Below are 26,517 nucleotides of genomic sequence, written 5' to 3' on the forward strand. Positions count from 1 at the left end.
ATTTTGTGTCAAACCCTCTTTAGTGACAACTCCAGGTTTCATGTGGACCACAGTAACGGGTGTAAACAAGTGTGGCGCGCGTGGGCAGAACGATATGCTAATTGTTGTGGTCGATAAACCAGTTGATGAGGGGGTCCAAGTGTGATGGTCTTGACAAGAGTGACTAATAATGACAGTCTGACTGAAGGAAGCTATACTGATCAAGTCCTGAGACCTTATGCTCTGCCTTTCCTGTGGGCTCATCCCATCATGACAAACTTCCCGCAAGACAACGCACCTCCTCCTGCAGCTCTGGTAAAGAAGACCATCTTACCGATTTCTGACTGCAACAGCTGTCATACGGCATCACCTTCGATAGTGCCCGATTTCCAAGGGGAGCTCAATTTGAGATAAGAGGTGTGAATTTCAAATATGGAAATGTACTTGTACCAATGTCGTAGGGTTGCTGCTGCAAGAAAAAGCAAAACTTGCAAAAACGACTATCTTTTATGACGTTTTATAATTAATGAGGACTGACTGCCCCCGTCTGAACACTGGAACGCAGTTTTGCATTTACAGCGTGAAAACACCTGTCCAGACACTGGATAATTTTAATTGCACTTTAATTGCTTTGCTGAAAACATCTTGCTTCAGATAACAAATGAAGCTGCTAAATGGCTCTTTTCTCCTCATTATAACAATTTGGCAAATACGAAAATGGTATTTTAAGATGCCACAGAGAAGCAGAAAAAGAGGGATATTGATATATACATCTGCCATTAATTAGACATTAAGCATTTACAGGACAAAAAATAGAATTGTTTATGTAAAGTCATTTAACAGGGTGCTCAGACACCACATGGAGCCAGTTTGGCCTATATGTGCTATCGCACAGAGTCTCCCAGCGTCTGGAGTTCTGCAGGAGGGATGCGGCACCATTCTTCCACAAGAAAGTCAAACAACACCTGCCCGGTTGATGGACGTGGGAAAACCGTGTCTCCCATGCTGCCCTCACCTTACAGCCCAGTGTTCATGAAACACCAGCAGGTTGAGCCATCTTCATCTCTGCAGCTCCTGTCAAATGCGACCCAGTAATCATCCATCTTTCGGAGTCACTGGTGTCCTCTCTTTCAGCCATAACTATCGGCAACCTTTCCCGTCCACCATTTTAATACACGACCCTAAGCATGCTGGGAGCTTATTTGCGCCATTAACAGCTTGTTTTGTTTTTGTCCACTTCCTGTCCACAGAATGAACTACAGCTGCCCACCAACGCCAGCTGATCTGAGAGGGCTAGACAAGGTCTGCCAGAAGGAAGGGTCAGTGCTCACACCTATTGAAAGTCAACAAGAAGCACCTTCTCTATGTTCTCAAGGTCAGAGCAGGACCCACAAAATACTGATTACTGGGCTGGGAGTAAGTTTGAACACTGTAAATCCAGAAAAAAAACACAACTGCTGGGTTTTTTTTATATATCTGACGTGTCGCACTATTCTAGACAGTCTTGCACATTGTCATGAATTTGAGCGACAGATCCTGACAGATCCATTTGTTTTAGCGACAAACTTTCAATTGCACTGGATCCAAGTGTCCAAGTAGAATCTGGAGCCCCCATCTACGCTTAAGTAAAAGTAAATATATATTTGTGCATGTGTGGCATCCGATACACAGCTCCCCTGAGGGGATGACTTCACTACTGGCTTCAACCTGCATTGCAGAAATCCCTCTGATCTAGAACTCCTCAGCACAAAACTGCCTGCGTCTGCAATCGCCCTGGCCTCGGCGCTGAGGGAGAGAGAGCAGCGGAGCCGCGCCGCGAGAGAGAGAGAGAGAGAGCGGCACGCAGCCAGCGGAGCTCCAGCCAGCTCTTGAGCAATAGTGTGTGTGCGCGCGCTCGCGTGTGTGTGTGGGAGAGAGAGAGAGAGCGAGCGAGCAGGAGAGAGAGGGAGCCGGGGAGCGAGGGACGACCCTGAGTCTCCGGCAAACAGGAGTTACTGTGGGATAACTGGATCCTCCGGTGTGGAATGCTCCCCAGACCCCGGGCATCCAAGTGCAATCAGATCTGCGTCGGCCCTGCCGCCAGTGCTGCTGCTGCTGCTGCTGCTGCTGCTGCAGCGCCTCTCTCTCACTCATACCTGTTCTTCACTTTGCCTGCATTTTTCCTGCTATCCGGCCTTTCGACTGCGGAGAGCGTCTGCCTGGCTGCCTTATCAGGCATCCTGCTGGCAAGCCGGGGCCGTTTTCTAACACATGCGGACAGACCCGGGAGCCTGCCCCTGTGCTGCGGCACTTTTTTCCTCTCTCTCTTTTAATCTGTGCCAAACTCTCTCCTCTCTCTCTCACGCGCGCGCGCGCTGTCGGAGTGGGCATCGCCAGGACTGGACGGCAGGCTTTTTTTTTTTTTTGTTGTTGGCGGAGGTGTTGATGGTGGCGCTGGTGGAGGGGGGGGAGGGAAGGGGGCGAAGAGATTCCTCTGCAGGACTCTGAGAGACCCAGACATCTTTCCACGACCTGCTGCCCGGGACACTCTCTCTCTCTCTCTCTTTCTCTTCTCCTCCTCCTCCTCCTGGACGGGACAGGATGGGACGGGACAGGACAGGAACGCCGTCCCCGTGGCAGAGGTGCCTGCGAGCGGGCAAACGCTGTCCCCTCGGGTTCGTGCTCGCCCTGCTGATAGGTAAGGACGCCTCGGTTTCTCCTCTCTCTCTCTCTCGTGCGCGCGGGGCGGTCGGGAACAGGACCCGATCTCTGGAAGATCTGGCTTGGGGGACGAGCGTGCTCACTGAACTGCAGGCTGGCTCACTTGTTGCTCCTCAAGGGACATGCGTCTGCCGTTCAGCTGCAAGGGGTCTTCTAGTAGAAACAGTCCTGTGTTCCGGCCGGCCGGAGATCGGGATTTTGAGATTCCAGCACTCCTCCAGCCTCTTGCACTGCTACCTCAGGCTTCTGTGGGACTAGTCCTGCTTTTTTGTCGGGGGGGGGTCAGGTTTTGGGATTTCGGAGTTGTGCTCGGGAGGGGGGTAGTAGCCCCAGGTCGTGCGGACGTGTGAGAGCTCGTGAGCCTTCGCTGCCCAGAAGCGCCAGGCTGTCCCCAAGACCCAGGGCAGGAGGGCTAAAGTCGATGTCGTTTTGCAACAAGAGCTCACAGCTCCAAAAAATCTGGAGCTCCCTCACCATCCGCAAGCTCTGCCCGGCTTCTCAAACTCCCCCAGCTTGTTAAGGTTTGGGTGACCAATCTCTGTTGAACAGGCTGCACGCAGCAGGGAGCCTCTTCAAAACTGACCGAAAAGCCAATGCGCTGACAACTGCAGACGTACACGGCCACATTAGAAAAAGAAAAGCTGATCTCGGATTCACCGGGCGTGGAAATTAAAATGTTATTTGAAAACATTTCTGGACTTAGGTCTGTAAATGTACACCTGGCTGCAGGAGCCAATATCCTAACTCCCACTTGCCAGAAACAATGAGAGTTTGATAACTATATAAGCATTGTCATTGAACAATAAGTACAGTTTAAAAATATGTAAGATAATACATTAGTGAACAATCTAGTTCCAGATTCAGGGCACCAACACTGCATGTATCAGTAAGATAGTCTATGAACAACTACACTATATTACAGAGGTATAATATACATGTGATCAACCTATCAGACCTTTTCTGATGTGGAGCTGGAGTGTTGCTAGGATTGGCTAGCCCTGCAATAATGCCTGGCTATTTGGAGGTCCACTGCATCTACACTGCAATTGTGAATACCCAGGGATACATAGAACCCCATCTTGGGGTCCATTAATTTAGTGCAGAAAGGGTTAACCGCAGTTTAAAAGTCAATTACTCTAGTGCAGAAAGGGTTAACCGCCGTTTAACCCAGAGTCCATTAGTTTAACTCTTTCGGCACTAATCCCAGTGTGGGACCCTTAATCTTGTGTTGAAAGGTTGAACCCCAGTTGTGGGGTTCATTCATTTTGTACAGAAAGGGTTGACCCCAGCTCGCTGTCTGTTAATCTAACGCAGAAAGGGTTGACCCCAGTCTGGTGTCCATTAATCTAGTGCAGAAAGAGTTAACTCCACTGTGGGGTGCATTAATCTAGTGCAGAAATCCATTAATATAGCGCTGCCGGGGCTAATCCTAGTTTGGAGATTGTATGGAAAAAGTGCTCATCCTGGCTCTGAAGATCTACAGGATCACAGCACGACCATGCTGAGACGACAGGTGTAAGGAGCTCTTGCATGCTTGCTGCTGAGTAAGAGAAAAAGCAGGCAGGCAGGTAGGGAGAGTCAGAGACAGATGACAGACAGAGCAACTGAAAGCTCACTGAGTAACAGGCAATAGAAGAACACTGGACACGCTAGGGGGGTGATAGACATCATCTCCTTGATTGAAGTAGATCAGGAAAGGCTTGCAGACTCTAGAAAATTATCCTGAAGCTCTGCGGCACGTCTTTCAAGGGTTTCATGATAAGACATCACAAAGCTCAAACATCTGCCCTGGTTTTGTCGTTGATATCAAAAGAGGAAGAGCAAAAAATTGGGGATTGCACCAGGTGGGCTGGGGGGCACCCCACGATTAATGATAAACTCCTAATTAGCACAGAGTCAGGGAGGCTGGCACGCTGCTGGGGACAAGGAAGTTGTGAAGGAATACCTGAACTGGTGTGCAGGCCAAAGCGAACTCAAGTAACCAGCGGTTACCCCATTTATAAGACCCCACTGACTCGGATTCCCCCAGATCCCAGGACGATTTCCGTGTGCAACAGTCGATCTTAATGGACAACTCTGAGATCCCTCCAGGGATATTTACCATCTCGTTCCAACACTGGTTTTACAAAAACTGAAATGCGTGTTAAAAAAATGTCAGCGTCACATGCAGAGGAAGGTTAATAGTGGGGGGAAAAAAATGCCCTCAAACATAGCGCAAAAAAACACGGAGAAGGGCTAGGTACGGATACGAGCGTCTCAATAGTCTCAGGGCTAAAGACAAGAGGAAGAAACTCTGGATTGGGCTGCCTTCCCATGACGCTTCCTCCTTCTCTTAATTCAGACAGACGAGGCAAGAGGCCTGGAATTAAGACATGTACAAAGTATTACATGAGAATGGGTGCTGCTGACCTTGAAGAAGAAGCCCCTGTAAAATGTACATAATGGAGATAATAGCAAAAGACAAGCATTAAGAAGGGCAGACGATATGAGGATATGAACCTACTTGAGTACTTGTCAGACCTCATTTCCAAGAGGGCATACAATTCCGCTCACCGCATAGCGCACAACTCGGCTGTCATGGAAGGAGCTCAGGAGCTCAAGAAAAGAGCGACCCCATGACTTTCTCGGGTCTGAAAGGGGTGTCTCTCATCTAACGGTGCACTTCAAGACGGAAAATGAAACGGGCACCCGGGGTCACAAAGGGAATTAAGCGGATGAGCGTTCAGGACTGGGGAAAAAGCAGAGCGTCTGTACACCAAGAGTAGGTGGTGTGGGGAACAAGCTGCTGAACCATGTTGGTGAAGCCGGTTTTAATAACATCTGGATGAGATCTAGATGTCTGAACTGATTCGGAACTCAAAGCCCAGGACTGGATAGCCTGTACTGATTTATGTATACCCTTTCTTATGGTGTTAACTACCCCTGTCTATATCTAAGACAAAGCGCTTCACGAGTATCCTGGGTTCCTCAATGTTTTTGTACAGATAGAGCTGTGGACATGTCCTTGGTTAAGAGCTAGACATGCATCAAAACTTACTGCAGACACTGAACTCAATTAGAAGAACCTATTTTATTCCCCAACTAAAGTAATTCAGAGTAAGACATTGCTTTCCGACATCCAAACCCTTTACAGATAGCTTTAAAATAGCTTTAAATACCTGATTAAAACAAAACTTATTTAAACAAAACCCTAACCCACCGTCATACAATTTCACTGTAGTAACGTTTGCTCCATTTTCTCAATAATCTGTCGCTTTTGAAGCCAAAACAGGTTCCAGGCAACACTGCATGGGAACAGAGTGGGAAATTCCTGAAAACCAGATTCAGTGATAAGGGGTACTAATGTTTTGTCGCACCTCGGGGGCGATGGCTGTTTGTGCAGTGCAGTCAGAGCACTGTTTTAATCGCTGCGATATTTTAGAACTGTCAGCCTGATCGTTTCAGATGCATTGCGTAAGCAGTCTGTGAAGGCCAGAAGCGACTGCATTCTGCAGCAGAAATGTCCGAGCCTTCCCTCTGTTCTCTGTCTGGAAAAGTAATTGTCGCTGCGCATATCCTGGCTTTATAAGGCAACACAGTATATGAAGACAATTAACATAGATAAATCCATAGACTCTGGCTCCTGCAGTGCCTAGTTATGGGGTCTGGCAGTAAGATGAATTGAGAATAGACCTTAAAAAGCCTGGCAGTGGGACAGCAGGCCTTCCTGCTGTACAGTATATCACTCGACTGATGGTGGCCAGGAGCAGGATTCTAAACGCAGTCTTCCGAGGCCAACGCAGTACATTAAGCTCATTTTCACACAACGTGGGGAGCGTCTTGGCCTGGCCGAGCCGGCTGTGCAAGTCTGTAAACGAGCGCCGCTCATTCAGAAAAACAAGCGAGAGAGAGAGAGACTATACTACACCGCACGACAGCCCTCCCTTCTCACTGCCTGACCACCCCACGGCAGTGCTCCAGCCGCCTTGAGCTGCAGACGGCCCTCCGATTGTCCAGACGTAGCGCTCCGCTTCTGTTTATAAAGTGTGGAACAGCCTGCTCTCATCTATAAACCCTTTGCTCTTCAAAAGCAACTCCACCTGTGTTGGAATGAGTCACCCTCTGTATTCAAGCTACAGGAGTGGAAATATTTTGAACACTTTGCACATTTGTTTAGGTGGTTAGCAACTGCTGCCTCGCAGAGCTCTGGACCCGGGGTGGGGGGGGGGGGCTGTCTGTGTGGAGTTTGCATGTTCTCTCTGGGTTTGTGGGGGATTCCTCCAGGTGCTCTGGTTTCCTCCCACTGTTCAAAGACATGCTGGTGGGTTAAATGGCTTCTGGGAAAGCTGGCCCTGACGTGGGTGTGTCTGTGTCCGTGCGTGCCCTTTGATGGAGTGGTATCCAGTCCAGGATTTATCCAGTCTTGTGCCTGTGGCATTCTGGGATAGACTCCGGCTCCCCCGTGACCCGGAATTTAAAAAAAGCGGCTGGAAAAAGGACGAATGTACTTTTGTTTAAACATTAGGACCAGTCTTCCGTTTCTTCTGCTATGGAGCAGGCAACTACTGAAGGACTTGGCTCTCTCCTTTGAGATGTCCAGTACCAGAGATACGCGACACCTGTTGCCCAGTGCCTTACAGAAACCGCGCATCTACAGGAAGAGTCACACATCTAAGAACATGAGAGCTGTCCGAAATGAGAGGAGGGCAGCATGCTCCCCTGACGTGCTCGGTAGAGTAATTCGCTGATCCGTGACCCATGAACACGGTGATTCTCACCTCCGATTCTGAACTCATACGCTCCCTTAAGAACCGGGACGTACAGTGCCTGGTTGCTCTATTTCAAGGCGGCGGTAAAATCATTATACAGACTAATATCAACACATCTACACTCACAGCTAGTACAAAAAAAAAACAGGAGTATAACATGATGGGACGGCACCAATCTAAAAGTAGAAACTGGTGATGATTTTAGACCTGGCAAAGAGTGTCTGATCATTTATCCTGGATTTATAAGGCAATTCATACGCTATGGCCATTACTGCCTAGTTGTGGAACCTCCTAATCTGTCACTACCGCCCACCTGACTGAAGTCCAACTTCTAAGTGGTCTAGCCACCCATCCTTCTTGATTTCTGTAACCCCGGTCCCGGAGAGGCCCGGTCCAGTTACTCCAGGGGTCTGTATCCCTGGTCCACGAGAGCTCCGGTCCAGCTACTCCAGGGGTCTTTAACCCCGGTCCCGGAGACCTCCGGTCCAGTTATTCTTATAGGTCACCTGTTTCTAAAGACTGGCCACACCTGGAAGTTACTGATGAATCAAACAAGTAATCCATTCGGATAAGAGAACTCTCCTTGAGAGATTTATTTAGTTTTAGATTAAATAATTTGGAGATCTTTTAACTAATCACCTGTTTAATTGTTCCCAAAGCCACTGTTCCACATCTTTTAATGATGAAATGATAAAAAAAACCCACTTGATTGCAAGACAGGATTTACAAAACGGGAACAGCCACATCACAGAGCAGCCATGACAAGCAGGAGGCAGGAGGCCAGTCCATTCATCGAGCTGACTGTTGGCAGTTTGCTGTGAGAGATGGCTTCTTAATGAGTAAATGGTGTTGGCCGGACAGGCCTGACCCCGAACGAGCCGGCCTTTGGTCAACCCGGGAGGTCAGACGCGAGAGTGCAAGGAGTATCGCACGAAAGACCACTGCTGTCGGCTTCCTGTCCCTCACACACACACACACACACACACACACACACACACACACACACACACACACACACGCAGATGGGCTCGTTCACCCGCGCACTGAACAAGCACAAGCGCACGAGTGAGGAGAGACAGACTGACAGTCGTGCGCCCACTGCGTGCACAGTCTGTCTAAGCCTCTCTCCATACGGCCAACCCCCGGTTTAACGAGCTTCGGCTTTAACAGACAAAATCTGCTAAAAATTTCTCTGGAAACACACCAATAACGGACTGTTGCCGCAGAAACAGGGGAAACGCACAAATAAAAAGACATGGCACAGATAAATACAACATGGGTTTAAAGTTCAGGAATAGAAACGGTGCCCTGTAGAGATCGGTCAGCTGCTTACGAAGGGTGTGATTGGGGTTTTGTGTGCCGTACAGGATATTTATGACACATGAAGCAAAGAGCTTTTATATTTCTGATAGACAAAGCACAGGAACAATCTTCATTTACTGTGTCGATTGCAACGGTTAAAAGTCAAAAGATCCATGAAGCATATGTATAGTACATAGATTTTTTTTTCATATAATAAGTGTTTTGGGACTGAACAAAACATCATTTGTGTTTAACTGGATATTTGGCGCTAACGGACACCCCTTCCCCAATATGAATCTGTTAAATTGAGGGTTTCCTATAGGACAATTCAATATGATCAGGCACCAGAGCACTAATTCTTTAATCCCTGCATGGGTCTCTACAGACTCGAACACTACCCAGCATCTGATCTGCAGGTGCCGTAGGGCAGGTTTGGATCACAAGTGCTCACGGTCCTCCACCCCCCTCCTCCCCACACTAATCCGGATTACCTCACTGGGGATTGCATCCCAGATGGATAACGGGGTCCTCCAGGATCAGATGGCACCGGGGGAGCAGCAGGCCACGCTGGGGGTGAAGGGCATTTCGCGCCACAGAGGCAAAAACGACGAGTCTGGCCGAAAGAGCGTTCTGCAAGGGGAAAAAAAAAAGAAACATGTTGGGGGGGAAAAAAATCACTTTTCCGAAACCGCTTTTCATCCAATTCAGGGTCACGGCGGAGCCAGAGCCCATCCTGGGAAGCAAAGGGCACAAGGCAGGGTACACCCCGGGCAGGACACCAGTCCGTCACAGGGCACACTCACACCAGGGCCAGCTTTCCCAGAAGCCAATTAACCCACCAGCACAGACCGTGGGAGGAAACCAGAGCACCTGGTCGAAACCCACGCAAACTCGGGGGGAACATGCAAACTCCACCCAGACAGCACCCCAGGAATTGAACCCAGGGCCCCTGCGCTGCGAGGCAGCAATGCTCACCACTGCCCCCACCGGGCCGCCAGCTGGAAAATAACAATTTAGAAAATGAAACGGTTTTAAGATGAATGGTGTGTCACAAAAAAGAAAGATCCGGGGTGAGACATTCTCACATTCCAAAGACCCCGACTTGCGCCCAAAGACTATGTGTTCTTAAACCTTGAAGTATCATTTAGTTCAGTGGTGCATTAAAGGTAAACCAGGACAGCCGTGTCGCGTTGAACAGGAAACTGTCTGAAATTACAACGTTTCTGAAGTTGTTTTGCTCTTCAACAACAAAAATGTTAGTGCTACAACAAGTACAACGGTTTATTTAAAAAAAACTAAAAGTAACTATCGTTATTAGAGTCCGTCTATTTGGGAGATATAATCATATTTTCATACCAGAATGACCCAGCGGGGTCATTCTTTTTTTGTAGTAACTCGTCGTCAAGGACGATTTCCTGTGTAAGTGTCACAGGAGACCCGTGTAACCTCACACCGGGGGGGGGGTTGGGGCTGGGGGCTGGGGCAGGATCCCCCTCCCGGACTCGGGAAACCTTGGAGGTGACTTAATTAAGCTCCTCCGGTCTCCGGTAACTCACACCGAGCGCAGCGTGTCCAGTGTGTGTTTACTTCAGCCATCCCGCTGTCCTCAGCGGACACCCGAGACGGGCCCTCTCGTCTTTCAAACGGAGGTGCCGTTTAAGGACGGCGGGCGGCCCCGGCTTAGTAATATTAAAAAAAGGAATAAAAAAAACCCCACATATGACACTTAATGAATATAAATAAACGCTTCACCCTGAATATAGCGTCCTTCGCGCTAAACCCCCCTCCAGCCGCCGGCCAGGTAGCTGCCGCACGGAGGCCCGCGGAGGCGACGTCCGGCGGGCACTGAGCAGCGATTCTAGAAACGTCGCCAAGTATCGGGCGCATTCAGTTCAGGGGATGAGCTTTCGGTTTATTTCTGGAATTTAACTACGGTTTCCACCCCCCCAGATAAAACAAATTAACTAGTAACATTTTTCAGTACGTTTACCATGTGTACCTAAAACTCGTCTCCGTTCGCTCCATCTGTCCGGTTCGCTTTCTCGTTATAACTAGTATCTATATACAACGAGGCGGGTACAAACGCAACAATAATAAAAAAAAAAAAGTTGCCGGAAGAAAAACAAATCCGGTCCTTGGACCCCTGCTTCACTCCAGAATAAACATAAATCTTTGCCGGGAGAAGTGGGCTCCGTTCATGAAGACATAAACTTTAATAAACAGTGCGAGTGTCCTCATGTTAATAAAGATTGTGTTCACATCAGGTAAACACTGTGAGATTTAATGGTGACTAAACCCCAGTGGAGAGTCACTCTGTGCTCATTCTGCAGCGCAGGACACTGTCACACGCACTAAACCCCCAGTTCCAGCTGGGCTCAAGTTCAGCGCACAATGGATTAGGTTGCTCATGTTCATACTATGGAATGATCATTGGTATCTCAAAATTACGAGACGCCACATATATTTAAAAAAATTCCTCGATGGCTGCAGTGCTCTCCCATAGAGTTCTGCTCGCTAGAAGCGACTCAAGTCAATACAGTTCGGTCTGTGGCAACTACTCGGGAGTCAGAGGTGGTGAGGAGACTCACTGCTCCTCTCAACAGAGCCCAGACAGTTTGTGCACGTGCTCCTGGTGCTCTCGAAGGAAGCGCCTGAAACGTGCTCTTCTGATCTCCCCGTCGCTGTGACCTTCGCTGTGAGCGCTGACCGTCTGAGGTTAGGGAGTTACTGGCCAGTCTCCAGTGACCCTGGACAATGTCATCAGCCCGCCCCCGACTGCAGCTCTCCCAGTCCGGATCGCGGCTCACACTTGGCTGGAATGTGAAAAATTCAGACTGGATGCTCTTTCCACTGTTGGACAGACTAACTGCACAACAGCTTGGAAGCATTTTCATTGCCTTTGCTGTTGAAGCTGACGGTATTTCTGCCCCCTCCGACTACTGCTGTTGTCCAGAGCTTTTAATATGGTCTCTTTGTGGCACTGTGCCTGCAGCTCTGTTCTGTAAACTTTGAGCAGACATATTGTCCCAGTCTGATATTAGAAATAGAAAGCACCCATAGTGGAGTGATAAATAAATACAATCAAGTCTTTCCAGATCAGTCATTCTCACGCTGGTGACTCTTTGCGTCTTGCAACTTGATTCTTGGTTGGAAAAATAACTGCTGTTAGTTAGGTATTCATAAAAAAATAATCTTGTATTGCTCTTTATACAGAGTAAACAAATCTTTTGGATTCTGAACTGAAAGGATTTTTGAGAGCGTGCAGTCCGTGGAAATGTGTTACGTGGTAACTTCAGGCAGGCCTCCAGTTGTGAAATTGAAGCACTGATATGGTTTGTTTCTCTCGAGAGTTAAACCGGCTGTCTCCAGTGTCTGGCTTAACCACGCCGTTTCAATACTGGTCGCGTTTAACGACAAAACTCACAATGAAAAGACAAATTCACAATGGACAAGAGATGGTGAAGAACGTTTCTAGACTGTCAGGTTGGACCCAGAGCAGTTTGAGTAAATCAGAGCTTCCCTGACTGCGTTTACAAAGCCCTGTTATTAAAACAGGGGACCCCCCGACCCCCCCAAAAACAGTGTCCCCAGGACAGGCCTATAAGCCTTCATCACAAGCGTCTGTGCCAGGCCCTGTGCGATAAAGGGGGCCAGCTCCCAGACATCGCCGAGTTTGGGTGTGCTCTGCTTTGTGCTTGGTGTTTAGGGCTACAGCTATGAAGTATGGGTTTACAAATTAAAGGACTCGTTTGGTAATTAGCAGCAATTTGACCAAAGGAGCCCTTTCTAGCCATTTCTCGACCAAAACCTGGATGTCGACTTGGCGGGGTAGCTTGTTCCACACCCCCACCACCCTTTGTGTAAAGAAGCCCCCCCCCCTTCTCAGTTTCAAATGCCCTTCTACACAGCTGCATTGCGTCTGCGTCAAGTGTGCTCATTTGCCAAAAAGAAAGAGAAGGCACCAAAGTAAGCAGGGAACGAGGCAAAGCTTTGAAGGCTCCAGCCTTTATGCTGCCACGGCTTGCTCACAGATGGACATTTGTTTAATGTGATCAATCCACACAGCCGGCGTGCTGGAGGCTAGGCCACAGTGCAAAAAAAACCCACTGATCCTGAGCAGCAGTGTTGCTGCACTGCATTAACCAGGAGGGGCGGGGGGGGAGTGCTGCAGTAGAAAACACTGCAGCCGGTCTCTGCATTACTGATGGGCTTGAGATCCCCAGACTGCAGCTCGCAGGCACACTCCTGCACCGGGAGGGGGGGGGGGGTTGAAGGAGGAGGAGAGAGCTTAGCGGAGGTGGCATCCGAAAAGGAAAAGATTTAAAAAAAAGGGGGGGCCAGACGGCTGTGATCTTCAGAACACAGGCCGGGCCGGGCCAAGGTCCGGCACATCACTGCCACAGTCAGAATGAAGCGGTTGATGTGGGGGGTCTTGCACAGAACGCGTGACTGACGGGGAGAGAGAGGCTCCTGGGCTCCTGTCCTGAGCAGGGCCGGATGTTGGTGTGCGTAGGCCCGGGGCACTTTCACTCCCGAATGTGCAGAAAGGGGGTGAACGCCACTTGAATGACGTCAACTGACATGATGCACTTTAAACTCTTCGAACGCTAAACCCCGTGATTGCTGGAGCGAGTCGAGACACCATCACCTCTCATCCTTCTGGTGTCTAGAACAGCCGCTAGACAGCGTGTGATCAGTGATTTGCAGTCGATCGCCAGCATGTTGTTTCAGCTCATTTTTCGCTCGTCTCTAGTGTCTCCCTCCTTCGAAGGCCCTGAACATTTCGTAGCCCCTACAAAAACCTGGCCACATTTCCCGCTGGCCTTTACCAGTCATGGCCTCCTAATAACCCCCCTCTCTGAACTGGCCTCATCACTCTGCTCTCCTCCCACTGAGAGCTGGTGGGTGGGGAGAGTTGAACGGATAGGAGCGAGCGTGCAGACTTCTCCTGGAACAAGTAAAGGTTTATTCCCTGCTTTTCTTCGAGTGGGTGAAGAGGGCTCCACAGCCGAAACGTGTTTCTTTTCTTCTCTTTTCAGTGGAGAATAAACCTGTACTTGTTCCTTTGCAGCCTACGCATGCTGACACATCTCCCTACTTGAACTACTTCAGATTTCTTATGGGCCTGATCAGTACATGTGCAATGAAGGTGTGTCGCCTTCCCGTGCGAGTAACAAGCGTTAAGCCTTGTAACCTAGGCTGGTTAGTATTTCCGGTGTCGTGTTTTAGTGAACATCATTTTTAGTTTATTCTGAGCATAGTACATGCATGGATCCAAGCTGTACCATCTGTGGCAACTGAATGAACTGAGTTTCATACTAAGCTGCATGTTCAGCCTGCACCAAAACCACCGGCAGATCCAAGTACAGAAGCTACTGAGGATCACTGTGGCACCAGGGCCAGTTTCCCCAGAAGCCAGTTAACTCCCCAGAATGTCTTGGGGCAGTGGGAGGAAACCGGAGCACCTGGAGGAAACCCACACAGACAGCTCAGGAGAGCAGAGTGATGAAGCCAGTTCAGAGATGGGAATTATTAGGAGGCCATGATTGGTAAAGGCCAGGGGGAAATTTGGCCAGGACACTGGGGTTACACCCTTACTCTTTTCCAGAGACACCCTGGGGTTTTTAATGACCACAGAGAGTCAGGACCTCAGTTTACGTCTCATCTGATGTATAGCACCCTTTTTACAGTATAGTGTCCCCGTCACTATACTGGGGCAATAGGCCCCCTGCTGGCCCCACTAACACCTCTTCCAGCAGCAGCCTCAGCTTTCCCAGGAGTCTCCCATCCAGGTACTGGCCAGGCTCACACTGCTGAGCTCCAGTGGGGCTGCTAGTTGTGAGTTGCAGGTTGATATGGCTGCTGGCTAGATCATATAAAACCCAGGCGAGACAGCCGCCTCCTGTGGTGCCTCTTGCCAAAGTTCAACCTAAAGAACCACAGAGAAACGAAAGGCAAAAACACACAAACCATCACAGGTGACAACACGTCTTTTTCCAAAACACACAAATCCTCGCTCCTGGCTCGGATGATGACATATATTTATACATAACGAAATCGGCACACAGCAGTGACAGCGATCTGACCAGGAGAGCACTTCCAAACGGGACACCGAGTGATCACTTTTAACAACTTTCCACACTTACCGCTAGTTTGGCGGCATGTCCAATTAACTAAACTAACTAAAGATATTACATTTAACACCCGACCCCAAAGTTATCTCATGGTTCACTAATTCATATAAATTACATTTCCTTCCGCTCCCGGACTGAACAAGAAAAGTTACAGCTGACCTTTTACACACTTACTTGATAAGGAAAAAGAAAAACATCCATCTTATTTAATTGCTATTGGTTAAGTCAACGTCTACCTCAATCATAGCGGAGCTACTGTATATCGGTGTTTTCTAAAAGCGGGTAGTTGCGATTGGCCTTCTACACCAAAACAATTCTTCAAGCAAGCGTCATTTGTGTCTGTAGGCCCCTAGGCTTACCAACAGCAGATACACTGAATGTTGCAGCTGGTGTTTTGCTGAACGTGGTGTACCTTTCACCCGCCACCCTGAAATGGAAGAAGTGGATAGGAACTGCAGGGATTGATTTGGTGGTAGTGTACCAGGGCAGTAACCCTGTGGAATCAAGTCCAAGTTACTGAACACATTTCGGAACGCAGAGCGTCCTGGATCGCGGGAGAACAGGGATTAGGGGGCGACCCCTTTCCTCGGCGGCACTCAGCCAGCTCATCCTGGCTCTGGTCCCGGGGACGCACTTAGGAGGGATTAAAAATAATCATCTATTCCCATAATGAGAAAACACTGGCTGGAGATGGACCATTGTCGTACGGTACACCTCCCACCCGCCGTCAGCCTCCTTAAATCATCAGCGCATGATCCTGTGGGTCTTGCAGAACTGAAGATTCACTCGCAGCCTTCAGGAAAGGCAATTTATGTCTGCGCATGCTGAAGCGGCTCGTCCTAGCTCATTCGTGCCGCTCGATGGTCACGAGAGAAGCCCGATTTTTCAAGTCTGCAGCCGAGTGATATTTATTCATATGCAATGAAGCATCACTCCTAACTCCTAACTTCTTCATCCAGTTCCGGGTCACAGGAGAGCCAGAGTCTATCCCAGCAAGCACCGGACACAAGGCAGGGTACACCTTGGGCAGGACGCCAGTCCATCACAGGGCCACACACAGACACAAAACAATCACAAGGACAGTAAACGCAGGACTTGATCCAAGTAAAGATCAACGCACTCAAAAGAGATGGTCCACAGACGCTGCCTGCAACTTTTCCCACAAAAGTGGATTTCTAGACGTCGGGGGGGAACTGGTGATAGCGAATAAAGTTGGAAAAAGAAGTCACCTCCTAGTGCTGAGTTGTAGCTGCAACAAGCACATTGCCGCTATTAAGGAAAACAAAAATGTTTCATGTGTCTCTTTTAATTCCAAATGATCTTGCTATTACAAGACAGTGGATTATCTTAGAATCGCTGTGCAGTTCCACAATCAGTATTAACACGAGGACACATACCAATTATAAAACAAGAAAGCCTGATCAATTCCACTGCTTCAAACTGAAAGTCAGCTAATGATAACGTAGGTATTAAATGATAAGGTACTATCCCAAAATAACAAGATAATTTACTCATAATCACAAGATGCACATAAAACGTTTTTTTTTTCCTCTGGATGGTAGTTTCCATAGAGCCCAATCTCATACTTCACAATTCGGTCTCTACAGGTGCGAGTTAAAATATTAAAATATTTTAATTGCTTCAGACAACTTCAACTTCTTCAGTGTTCCCAAGAGCTTTTAGGCCAAAGGCTCCAGACTGACAGCGCCGCCCTTTTCACACACTTTCAGACTCCATCAGTTCTGATCAGCAGCTTCACGGTCCAGCCTTCTGCCAGTCCTGAATTCAATACATGTTAATCGGACTTTCGGGTCCCCGAGGTAACAGAAAGACAATCGCCCACGTTGGCGGCCATTTAATTGGCTTCTCGTCTCATTAAGATCCAGCCGGAACCTTTTAATTTGTTTCCGACAAGGTGGGCCGTGTTCAGGGCATTTCCTGTCCAAATGCCCCCTCTCCCATTATGAAAAGCTGGTTATCAAGGTTTAAAATCTCAGCCCCTCCAGGATCACGCTGCCCGGCTCCATTTAATTGCTTTAGGCTAACGAGTCCCTAAGAAAATGAATGGCAAATTATGCAAGAGATTTGCATGGAACTAAGCCGTTTATGAGAATCCAGATTAAAGAGGCAACCATTTTTTGAAACAAAATCACTAATGAATGGACTATTTAATCAGCATGGATTACCATAAAATAGGACAGCATTCTAGCCATGTTTGCAGTTACACATTTTCACTGTTTTGCTATTGTTCCTCTACTGGAATATTACTTCAACTACTTATTAATATTAATTATTCATCCATCCTTTATTAAACTGTTTTATCCAGTACAGGGTGTCAGGGGAGTCGGAGCCTATCCCAGCAAGCAAACAGTCCGTCGCAGGTCACACTCACACTCACACTCACACTCACACTCACACTCACACTCACACTCACACTCACACTCACAGCAGGTCCAGTTTTGGACTGTGTTAGGAAATCCACGTCAACACAGGGAGAACATACGAACTCCACACAGACAGCACCCCAGGGATTGAACTGAACCCAGAGTCCCAGTTCTGGGAGGCAGCAAAGTTAACCACTGCGCCATAGTGCCACCCTAATATTAGTTAAGTTTATAGTAATGAGTTACATTAATTACTATTAATATGTTACTGATGGTATCTCATTGCTCCATCTTTGAGCTTTTTTTTTTTACTTTCATTCATTAATTGCCTTTCTTTCACACGTTTTTCTGAAATGTAATGTAATGTAGAGACTTGTGTTGTTGATGTATTATACAGGACTGTACCCTGCTCAAATGTGTGTTAGCAATGTAGCAGACCAGTAGGGGGCACTCACTTAGTGGTCTGTGTGGGTCCTAATGCCCCAGTACAGTGACGGGGACACTATACTGTAGTAAGGATCTGTCCTTGATGAGACGTAAAACTGAGGTCCTGACTCTCTGTGGTCATTAAAAATCCCAGGGCGTTTCTTGAAAAGAGTGGGGGTGTTACCCCAGTGTCCTGGCCAAATTTCCCCCTGGCCTTTACCCATCATGGCTTCCTAATAATCCCCATCTCTGAACTGGCTTCATCACTCTGCTCTCCTCTCCACTGAGAGCTGGTGTGTGGGGAGAGGACTGGGGCATCATCCAGGTGGGGCTGCACACTGGTGGGGGTGGAGGGGATCCCCATGACCCGTAAAGAGCTCTGAGTGGGGTGTCTGTTCCTGTCTCTCCCCGTCCCTGTGTCTGACCTGGACTCTCTCCCTCTCTCTCAGGGCTGTGGTATGTGGAGGCTCTGGAGGTGTCAGTGGGGAAGGTGCCCTCTGTCCAGGCCCTGAATGGATCCACAGTCCTGTTGCCCTGCACCTACAGTACCTGTATAGGCATTGAGAACCTCTACTTCAACTGGCACTTCATGGACAACGGCACAGAGAGAAAGGTGAGAGACACACATGGCTTACACTGTACATACAGGCTTCCTCAAGACCACAATACTGTCAGAATGATGTAATGTAGTATTATTACAACAACGAAACAGAAGGCACAAGTCAATAATAATTATAATAATAATTCTTTACACTTAGCACTTTTCTGGACACTCCACTTAAAGCTCTTTACAGGTCATGGGGATCCCCTCCACCCCCACCCGTGTGTGGGCCCACCTGGATGATGCCCCAGTCCTCTCCCCACACACCAGCTCTCAGTGGGGAGTTTAATGTAGTGTTATTACAGTACTGTAATAAATAATAAATAGAGACTTACTCTTCATTAAAGGGGCACTGTGTACAGCAATCCCTCATTATACGAGCTGTTGAAAACCGTCCTGGGTTGTAAACTCCCATCGGGGTTTTGGAATTGGAATTTGGAATTGGGTTCCAAAAATTCCCAAATGTTCTCTCAAACGCCACAACCTCACCTTAATACAGTGCAGAACGGCACTCAAGTCTGAAAACGATACAATTCCTGATTAACTCCTCGGGTTTCACGCCTCAGGTCATTAGCCGAGGCAGAAACAGCACATACTGTAGGAAGACATTGCTCACACGTCTACACGTTTACAGTACAGTAATTACATCGCTCCAGTCGTTAGCAAAAGCAGAAAAATGAGGTACTATCCTGTACTGCACGCACTTAACACACGCAAGCCTTTATTTTATATATATATAAAAAAAGTTAAAACATCCTAAAAAGTAAGAAGCCGATTCCCCCAGATAAGATGTGACAGTCTGTTCGCTGAGTGAAAAACCGGGGAGGAATTGTTACATCGCGTGGGAAGGAAAACTCGTACTGCGACCGCGGAAGAGAGGAAAGAGAGTCAAATTCCGACTTGTCTCCGCTCTCTCTCCCTGCCTCCAGATGTGCGAGGCTGTGATCAAGGCCACCGGGTTCGAGCCCTCCGTGACCTACTACCACGACCGCGTGCGGTTTGTGGGCACCAGCCGCACCAACAACATCTCGGTGGTGCTGGAAAACGTGACCTTCGAGGACGAGGGCATCTACGTCTGCTTCGCCCGCAACCCCAAGGAGAAGAACCACAACCACAGCGCCAAGTACACCGTCACCGTGGTGTCCGAGCGTGAGTTCCCGGAGTTCTGGTGTGTCGGTCCCTGTTGCAGCAGCGGTGCACGTTTGGAACATTTGGTCCTGCCTTGCGCCCTTGTGAGGGACTGGCGTCCTGTCCAGGGTACAGTCCCGCCTTGTGCAGTTGAGAGCTTCATGTCCACAGTTCAGTAATGACACCCAGACAAAGACAGAGCTGGGGTGCTGTCTGGGCGGAGTTTGCATGCTCTCCCCCTTGTTCCTGCTGGGTTTCCTCCAGTTGCTCCCACAGTCCAAAAAGATACCGGTAGGTTAATTGGCGTCTGAGAAAAATCGGCCCTGATTTGAGCGTGTTTGGGTCTGTGTGTGCCCTGTGATGGACTGGTGTCCTCCCCAGGGTGGGCCCTGCCTTGTGCCCTTTGCTTGCTGGGATAGACTCCGGCTCCCCCATGACCCTGAACTAGGTAGAACGGTTTAGAAAATGGCTGGAGGGTTTTCTGACTGAATGACGTGGCGCTGGTTTGTTGTTTCTCTCGCCCTCCGCCCTGAGGCAGTGCTGGAGGTGGACAACACCCTCACCGTCATGATCGCCTCCGCCGTGGGAGGGGTCATCGGCCTGATCATCGTCATCATGGTGCTGAAGGCGCTGATCCTCTTTATCATCTCCAAGACCCGCGAGAAGAAGTGAGTGGTGGGGGGGGAGTGTTGATAGAGAGGGCTCTTTACACAAAGAGTTGTGGGGGTGTGGAACGAGCTGCCCAGCCATGCTGTTGAAGCTGATACCCCGCCTTCTTTCAAGTAAGGGTTGGAAAAGATATTTTGATCAATTAACTATTAAAAGCACTTTTATTTTGTAAGCTGTCTTAACTTCGTAGCTGCAAACCAAACTGGCGTCAGAAAGTCGCGCACACCCCAATACCGGCCATATCTGGCAGCTGGGGCCTGCGGCACGCAGGGCCTGACACAGACGCTTGAGAAGAAGGCTCTTGCGAGTACTCTGGGGTCTGTGGGGTAAACTGTACAGCTCTCCGGTGCACAAAGAGTGGCGGGAGAGTGGAACAAGCTGCCTAGCCATGTCATTGAAGCCATGAGATCCTGGCATCAATTAACTACTAACGACCAATCGGCACAGATGGGCTCTTGTTTGTAACCTTTCTTGGCTTCTTATGCTTCAGTTAGCAGTGCTAGTGACTTAACCGCAGGGTGGCCCTTCCCAGGAACAGGTCAGAAAACGCAAAGCAAGAATCCCAGGGACCCTTCTCTAACAGCTGGCATTTTTGTTTTCCCTCTCCCTTCTCCACAGCAAAGAGTGCCTTGTGAGCTCCTCAGGGATTGACAACACGGAAAACGGTCTCTCCGGCTCCAAAGCCGACACAAAAGGACAGGCAAAGGCGTGAGGACGAGATCGCGTGGCCACACCGCATAGCTCATCCTAAACACGTATTATAACCACGGACTGTTTTCCTTTGTAAGAAGAAAAAACAATATTCATATATATATATAAATCTCTATTTTAAACTATGCTTGAGAAACGGGGTACACGCGATGTATCCTCTTAGAATCTGGGCTGGATAACACTCACCCCCACTGCCACCGCCACCCCCCCCCCAGTTTAATCTGCAACAAGCTGCTCTCGAATTGGACCGCCAGTCCGATCCGCGGTCCGGGTCAAAAAAAACGGAACCCGGACAGATTCGAAGCGGGTTTCACACCAGGCGAAAGGGCCCGGGTCACTGGGGCGGCTCTGGGGCTCCAGAAATGGCCAGAGAGGGGTATTTTCTTTTTCCTCCCCTGCCGTCGGAGGGTGCTGCAGTGAAGTCTGGGCGTTTCTGGGCCCAGAGTCTCGCGGGACGGACGAGGAGGAGACCGCATCGAGTTCCACTTCACAGCCCGCGGTTCTCTGAAGCATCCAACAGACCAGACCTTCCTGAACGCAGACCAGCGCGCGCCAGAGGCAGAGGGAAAGAGTGCTGATGGACCTCCTCTCTCGTTTTGACGACAGACTCTTTTCCTCGCATTTAAAACATTAGTCCAGCGTCCCGATCGACGCAGTCAGACGCACTGCAATCTCGCCTGTGGTTTCCTCTCTAAAGACACATTTCTTGCCCGGAGGGAGAGCGGTGCTCTTGCAACATCCCGACACAGAAGAGGACGTCAGCATGAACTGAACGAAGTTGGCGGTTCGGTACCAATTGGACCTTGAGCGCCACCGTCTGGGGGTTTTTGTTTTTTTTCCTGATGCACAAAACAATCAGGAAGGCGATGAAGGGGAGGACGTCTGCTCGTCCCATCATCTTCTCTGAGGGAGGCGGCACAGTTTGGCTCCGTTGCGACTGGTCCAAAGAAGACGAGCAGGCGGCAGACGAAGCTGGCAGTGGCCTGAGCTGTTTGCCTACCGGGACCCCACCAGATCTGGAAACCGAGGACCCCAGCAGTCAGCTATCCCCTCACTCCCCCCTGCCCCCAGCAGCCCCCCTCGAGCACCCCTGCACCGCCAACCCATGTCGTCTTTCAAGGCTCAAAGGTCAGCACGAACGTGGAGCAGCCTACCCTGAAGTCTCCAATCGCACTCCCAAATTTCCGGCCCACTTCAATCCACATGGGAGAGGGGGTTTCATAAAGAGGCATTATCTACGGGGGAGTTCAGAATGCCAGAGCTCCTAACTCATTTTTATTAAGATAGCTGATTAAATATTAAATTATCTGATATATTTATTATTCATATCTGATATTAAGCTACTAGGTATAGTCTTACAGCACATGCTATATATTGATGAAAAATACAGTAGCATAACTAGCTTTTCCAGCTGACCAGATATACATTGTGTCACTGGAAAACAAGCAGGGTGTCCCTCTCGGGTATTAGACACACACAGACTGACCCAGCTTGTAAATCAGGCAGTGTGTTGCCTTCCAAAGAGGAGAGAAAGAGTGGATTTCAGAAAGAGAGAAGACGCGCTTCCCAGGAGCAGAGATCGGTACGGACAGCTTTGAAGACTTATGGAAACCGAGACTGTCTTCCTCTTACGAGAAGATAGGAACAGGCTCCTTCTCTTTCACTGTCCGAAAAGGGAAGTCGCCCAAGAAAGTCAGGGCAGTCATCCCCTCTGGAGAGCTTACTGTCCGGACACTTCTGATGCTCGTATTGGGATCATCCTAGGAAGGGGGCAGAGCAGCAGAGCAGGGAAGTCTCTGGACTCTCACGTGGTTGGCTGGGGGTTCGAGTCCTCGCTGCACACACCCAAGTGAGGTTCTGTACCCCCAGTGACTCCAGCTGACCCCTGAGCTGTGTAAGTGGGGGGGGGATCTTCATTGCTGGCGGGTGGGGAAGTGATCCCTGCCCTGGACTGGCTGTCACGCTTGTAAACCCCTCCTCTTAAGGACGCTCCAGCCCTTCCTTGTTCTGTCCTCGTCACCTGCACCTGCCTCCGGTTCCTGCCCCCCGTCCTATAAAAGCCAGACGCTCACTCTGTTCCGCGCTCCGCACTGGTTCCTGTACCAGGCGAGTCTGGGAGCGCCTGGTCCCGGCAAGTTTATAACTCCTGTGCATGTTCCGACCCGGTTCCCGTTTTGAATCCCCTTTGTCTTCGTCTCGGATGGACTGCCTGGCTCTGGAATTTTGCCTCGTCTCTGATTCCCCTTTGGACTCAGTTTTGGACTGTCGGCCTCGGCAACACCTCCCCCGAACACCAGCGCCCCCTGTTCTCATTCCTGACCCCTGCATGCCATTTTCCCCGTGTTTTCCTCACTCTACCCCGGATGGTGTCGTCTGCATAGGGTCCTGAAAGAACGCCTTCGTGACACTGGTGTCCCGTTCAGGGTAGGTGAGGGGATCGCGAGCTCTCCCCGCGGAAGAAACCAGGATGAGGCCCATGAGCTACGTTTCTCAAGAGAGGAGGCCTCTTTCCTTCGGGCACATCGGCACCAAGGTGGAGACTCCACCTGCCACCCCTCCATCAGCCATGACGGAAATCAAGCTGTCAAACGCATTCGATGACAAGGTGTCTGGATCCCCAGCGATCGATATAACACTGATTATTTGGAAAAAGCTGGCCCAAACGATTCCAGACCGGCTTAACCAAACTCGTCAGGGCTGTGGAAATGTACCGAAAGAGCCGTGCAAGCTCTGATCATCGAGTTTAACAACACTCCCGGGGCCAGCTACAGGAGATACACGTACCACTGTGCGTCAGTTACAACCGCAAACAGCCGAGAAGCACGTCAGGGCTGGAAAACAATATCGGCAGGATCAGCAAAATAGGAGAGGACTACTGCTCCTTCTTCATTCACTGCCACCAAAGCAACCACTGGAACGATCTGGGGTTGCTGTCTGGATGGGACTCGCAAAGCATTCTCGTATTTGGCGCTGATCGAGCTGGGCGAATGAAGTGGACAATGGCGAGGAAGATGATGCAGAGCAGGAGGGATGGTCTTGACAGAACAAGAGGACTCCGTCAGGGAGGGCCGGGGGGGTGGGAGGGGGGAGTTCACTCAAAGGGGTGTGGGGGTGTGGTATAACATCCAGCCCAGCGCAGGATTGATCCTCTTTGCTCGAGATGAACACGCGTGCCTGTAAACACTCGGGTCTCCCTCTGCTGGCGGGGAGTGCTTTAGTGCTAGAAGAAAATTAAATATCCGAAACCATAGAAGAAACAAATCTGCACCCTAACCCAGGCCCTGTAAGAGAGAGGGGAATAAGCTGTTTAAAAGACACTGCTTCCAAAATAACCAATGCATTTTTTTTTTTAGCATGTGAAAGAACAGAGGGTTTTTGTTTTGGCATTAAACAGCTGTCACGAGGGGAAATCTGCTCTTTTCATGATCTCTCCCCCCCCCCCCTTGTGGCCTCCCCCAGCCAGTCCAGCTGGGCCACATCTGGGAGCTCAGAACGAACAGCACCTTCTCGGCTTTGCCTCTCTGTTGCAAAAAAAACAAAAGTTGTGTGAACGGAGTCCGACTGAAGCACTGGGGTTTGTACCCTTCATATTAAAATGTGTCCGGATGCCATCCGTCAATCAGAACATCTTATTTGGAAGGTATCTGGACAGAGTGAATATTGTAAAGACAGCTGTGAAAAACATAGCACAGCAAATGAAAAGAAACAGGAAACTGTAGAGTCTTCCAGTTGTCGTTCGCCGTTAATCGTGGGGTTTCAGTGTGAAATCTGGCCGCCTCGATTTAATCAAGGCTTAGTGCTCAAATTGGGTTTTAGGTGAGATCCCTTCGAGGGCAAATCTAAAACCCCCAAAAATCCCCAAGCATTCCCTTTTCAGGATCTGCCGGGGCCAATGGGCAACCCTAGTCCATTCAAGGGACAGAACTGCTCGAGGTTGGGAGCAGAGAGAGACAGCTGGTTTAAAAGACCAGAGGACAGTCGCTCTCGTCAGATCTGAGCGGCAACCAGATAGAACTGCAGCCTGACTACAGGTCCCACAGTCCTCCTGCGCATCTGTCGTCCTGACCTGAAATGGCCCAACCTGGGGTAAAAGTAGCAGCAAATTGGGCAAAGCTGACTGATAACGGCAATAGTAATAATATAATAATAAACTATTTTATATAGCGCCTTTAAAGGTGGCTTCTCAAAGCGCTTTACAGAATGACAACAACAATAAATAAAAAGAATACATAAGATAAAACAAAATTACAATATACAGAGGAGACCGTGGATGGTGGTACTAAGAAACGTAGGAGCAGAGGGGTGAACAATGGAACCAGTTAAGTTAAGGTTTAACATTATCATTAGGGAGAACCTGCCTTCCTAAAAAACCACAGTGCTAATAAAGTGGTACTATAGCTTACTGAACAATATGATGGCTGTATATATATATATTCACACTCCAGCAAAACCGAAATCGTGCTACAATATTTTAACGGCAATGCATGGAATGTAGACATTTTACTACGGCTTTCTGAAATTCCATGGCCATCCCTCTACCAATCGCAGTACGGGTTTTGTGCAGGTAAGAGCCCAAAGCCATGAATTTCCCTTAGGATTCATGTCCAGGGATTCAGAGGCAGGAGATGAAAATCTTCCCACTTCGGCCACAAGGACTTGGGGAGAAAGGGACACATCCTTTGAGGAAGAGCAGAATTCAGTAGGGCACGACGAGTTTGGAGAAGATTGTGTGTGTAGTGGCGGTTTTGAAGCTTTTTATTTTAAAAAGTCAGATTCAAACATACTGAGAACTAATTGTGCCATTATAACAGCTGTAAAATTCAAACAGGCCGAGGATTAAACCAGATTAAAGTGAGCACATCAAAACACCACCTAGAAGAAAGAGCAATAATGATCCTTTAAATACAGTACAAGACCCCAAATTATCAAAGGAACAGAAGGTATCGGGTGAGGCTAGACAGGACCAAGAAACACCAGCAGTCTGAAACTGCAACAGCTCTTGTGATGCAAAATAATAAAATAATAATAATCCCGACCACCTTGACTAATATTTAACTCTCCCCACACACCAGCTCTCAGGGGGGAGGAGAGCAGAGTGATGAAGCCAGTTCAGAGATGGGGATTATTAGGAGGCCATGATTGGTAAAGACCAGGGGGAAATTTGGTCAGGACACCGGGGTAACACCCCTACTCTTTCCGAGAAACACCCTGGGATTTTTAATAACCACAGAGTCAGGACCTCAGTTTTACGTCTCATCTGAAGGACAGCGCCTTTTTAGTTATGGTGTCCAGTATAGCATTAGGACCCACACAGACTGCAGGGTGATCGCCCCCTACTGGCCCCACTAACACCTCTTCCAGCAGCAGCCTTAGCTTTCCCAGGAGTCTCCCATCCAGGTACTGGCCAGTTTCACACTGCTGAGCTCCAGTGGGGCTGCCAGCTGGGAGCTGCAGGGTGATGTAGCTGCTGGCAGTATATACAAGATTAGCAGAACAGGAATTTTACCAATGCTGCTTGTAATTTCTTACATATAATCTAAACAAATGAACAGTGAACTGGAGTGTCTTGCAAAAAAGTTATCCCCTTCCAATGATGTCAATGTTTGTAATTCACCAAAATGGGGCGTCTTTTGTCAATTAATATTTGTCAGCAGAAAAGAAGCAGCTCAAACGCAAAATCTAGGGGTGAAGGAAATGAAACGCCAGCAGAAACCTTTCGCAAGACGCTGATCCCC

At 49.0% G+C, this 26,517-nt stretch overlaps 2 protein-coding genes across 3 annotated transcripts in view; one reads left to right on the forward strand and one right to left on the reverse strand.

The window, feature by feature from the left end:
* The window catches only part of tmprss4a (transmembrane serine protease 4a), a 107,816-nt gene that overhangs the window by 45,945 nt on the left and 35,354 nt on the right, over positions 1-26,517 (reverse strand). For both annotated transcript variants that reach the window (XR_015930222.1, XR_015930221.1), the window contains exon 14: positions 9,221-9,359. The gene's annotated coding sequence lies outside the window, so the exon portion shown is untranslated. The remainder of the gene's footprint in view (positions 1-9,220; positions 9,360-26,517) is intronic.
* Positions 1,887-25,194, forward strand: scn4ba (sodium channel, voltage-gated, type IV, beta a). Its single transcript, XM_088619542.1, has 5 exons — positions 1,887-2,656; positions 18,123-18,286; positions 19,204-19,423; positions 19,941-20,070; positions 20,690-25,194. Exons 1-5 carry the CDS (start codon positions 2,560-2,562, stop codon positions 20,781-20,783), a joined length of 705 nt encoding a protein of 234 aa, XP_088475668.1. The 5' UTR covers positions 1,887-2,559; the 3' UTR covers positions 20,784-25,194.

This window comes from Lepisosteus platostomus, chromosome 25, assembly GCF_059453375.1.
Source record: "Lepisosteus platostomus isolate fLepPlt1 chromosome 25, fLepPlt1.hap1, whole genome shotgun sequence".
Classification (NCBI taxonomy): Eukaryota; Metazoa; Chordata; class Actinopteri; order Semionotiformes; family Lepisosteidae; genus Lepisosteus; species Lepisosteus platostomus.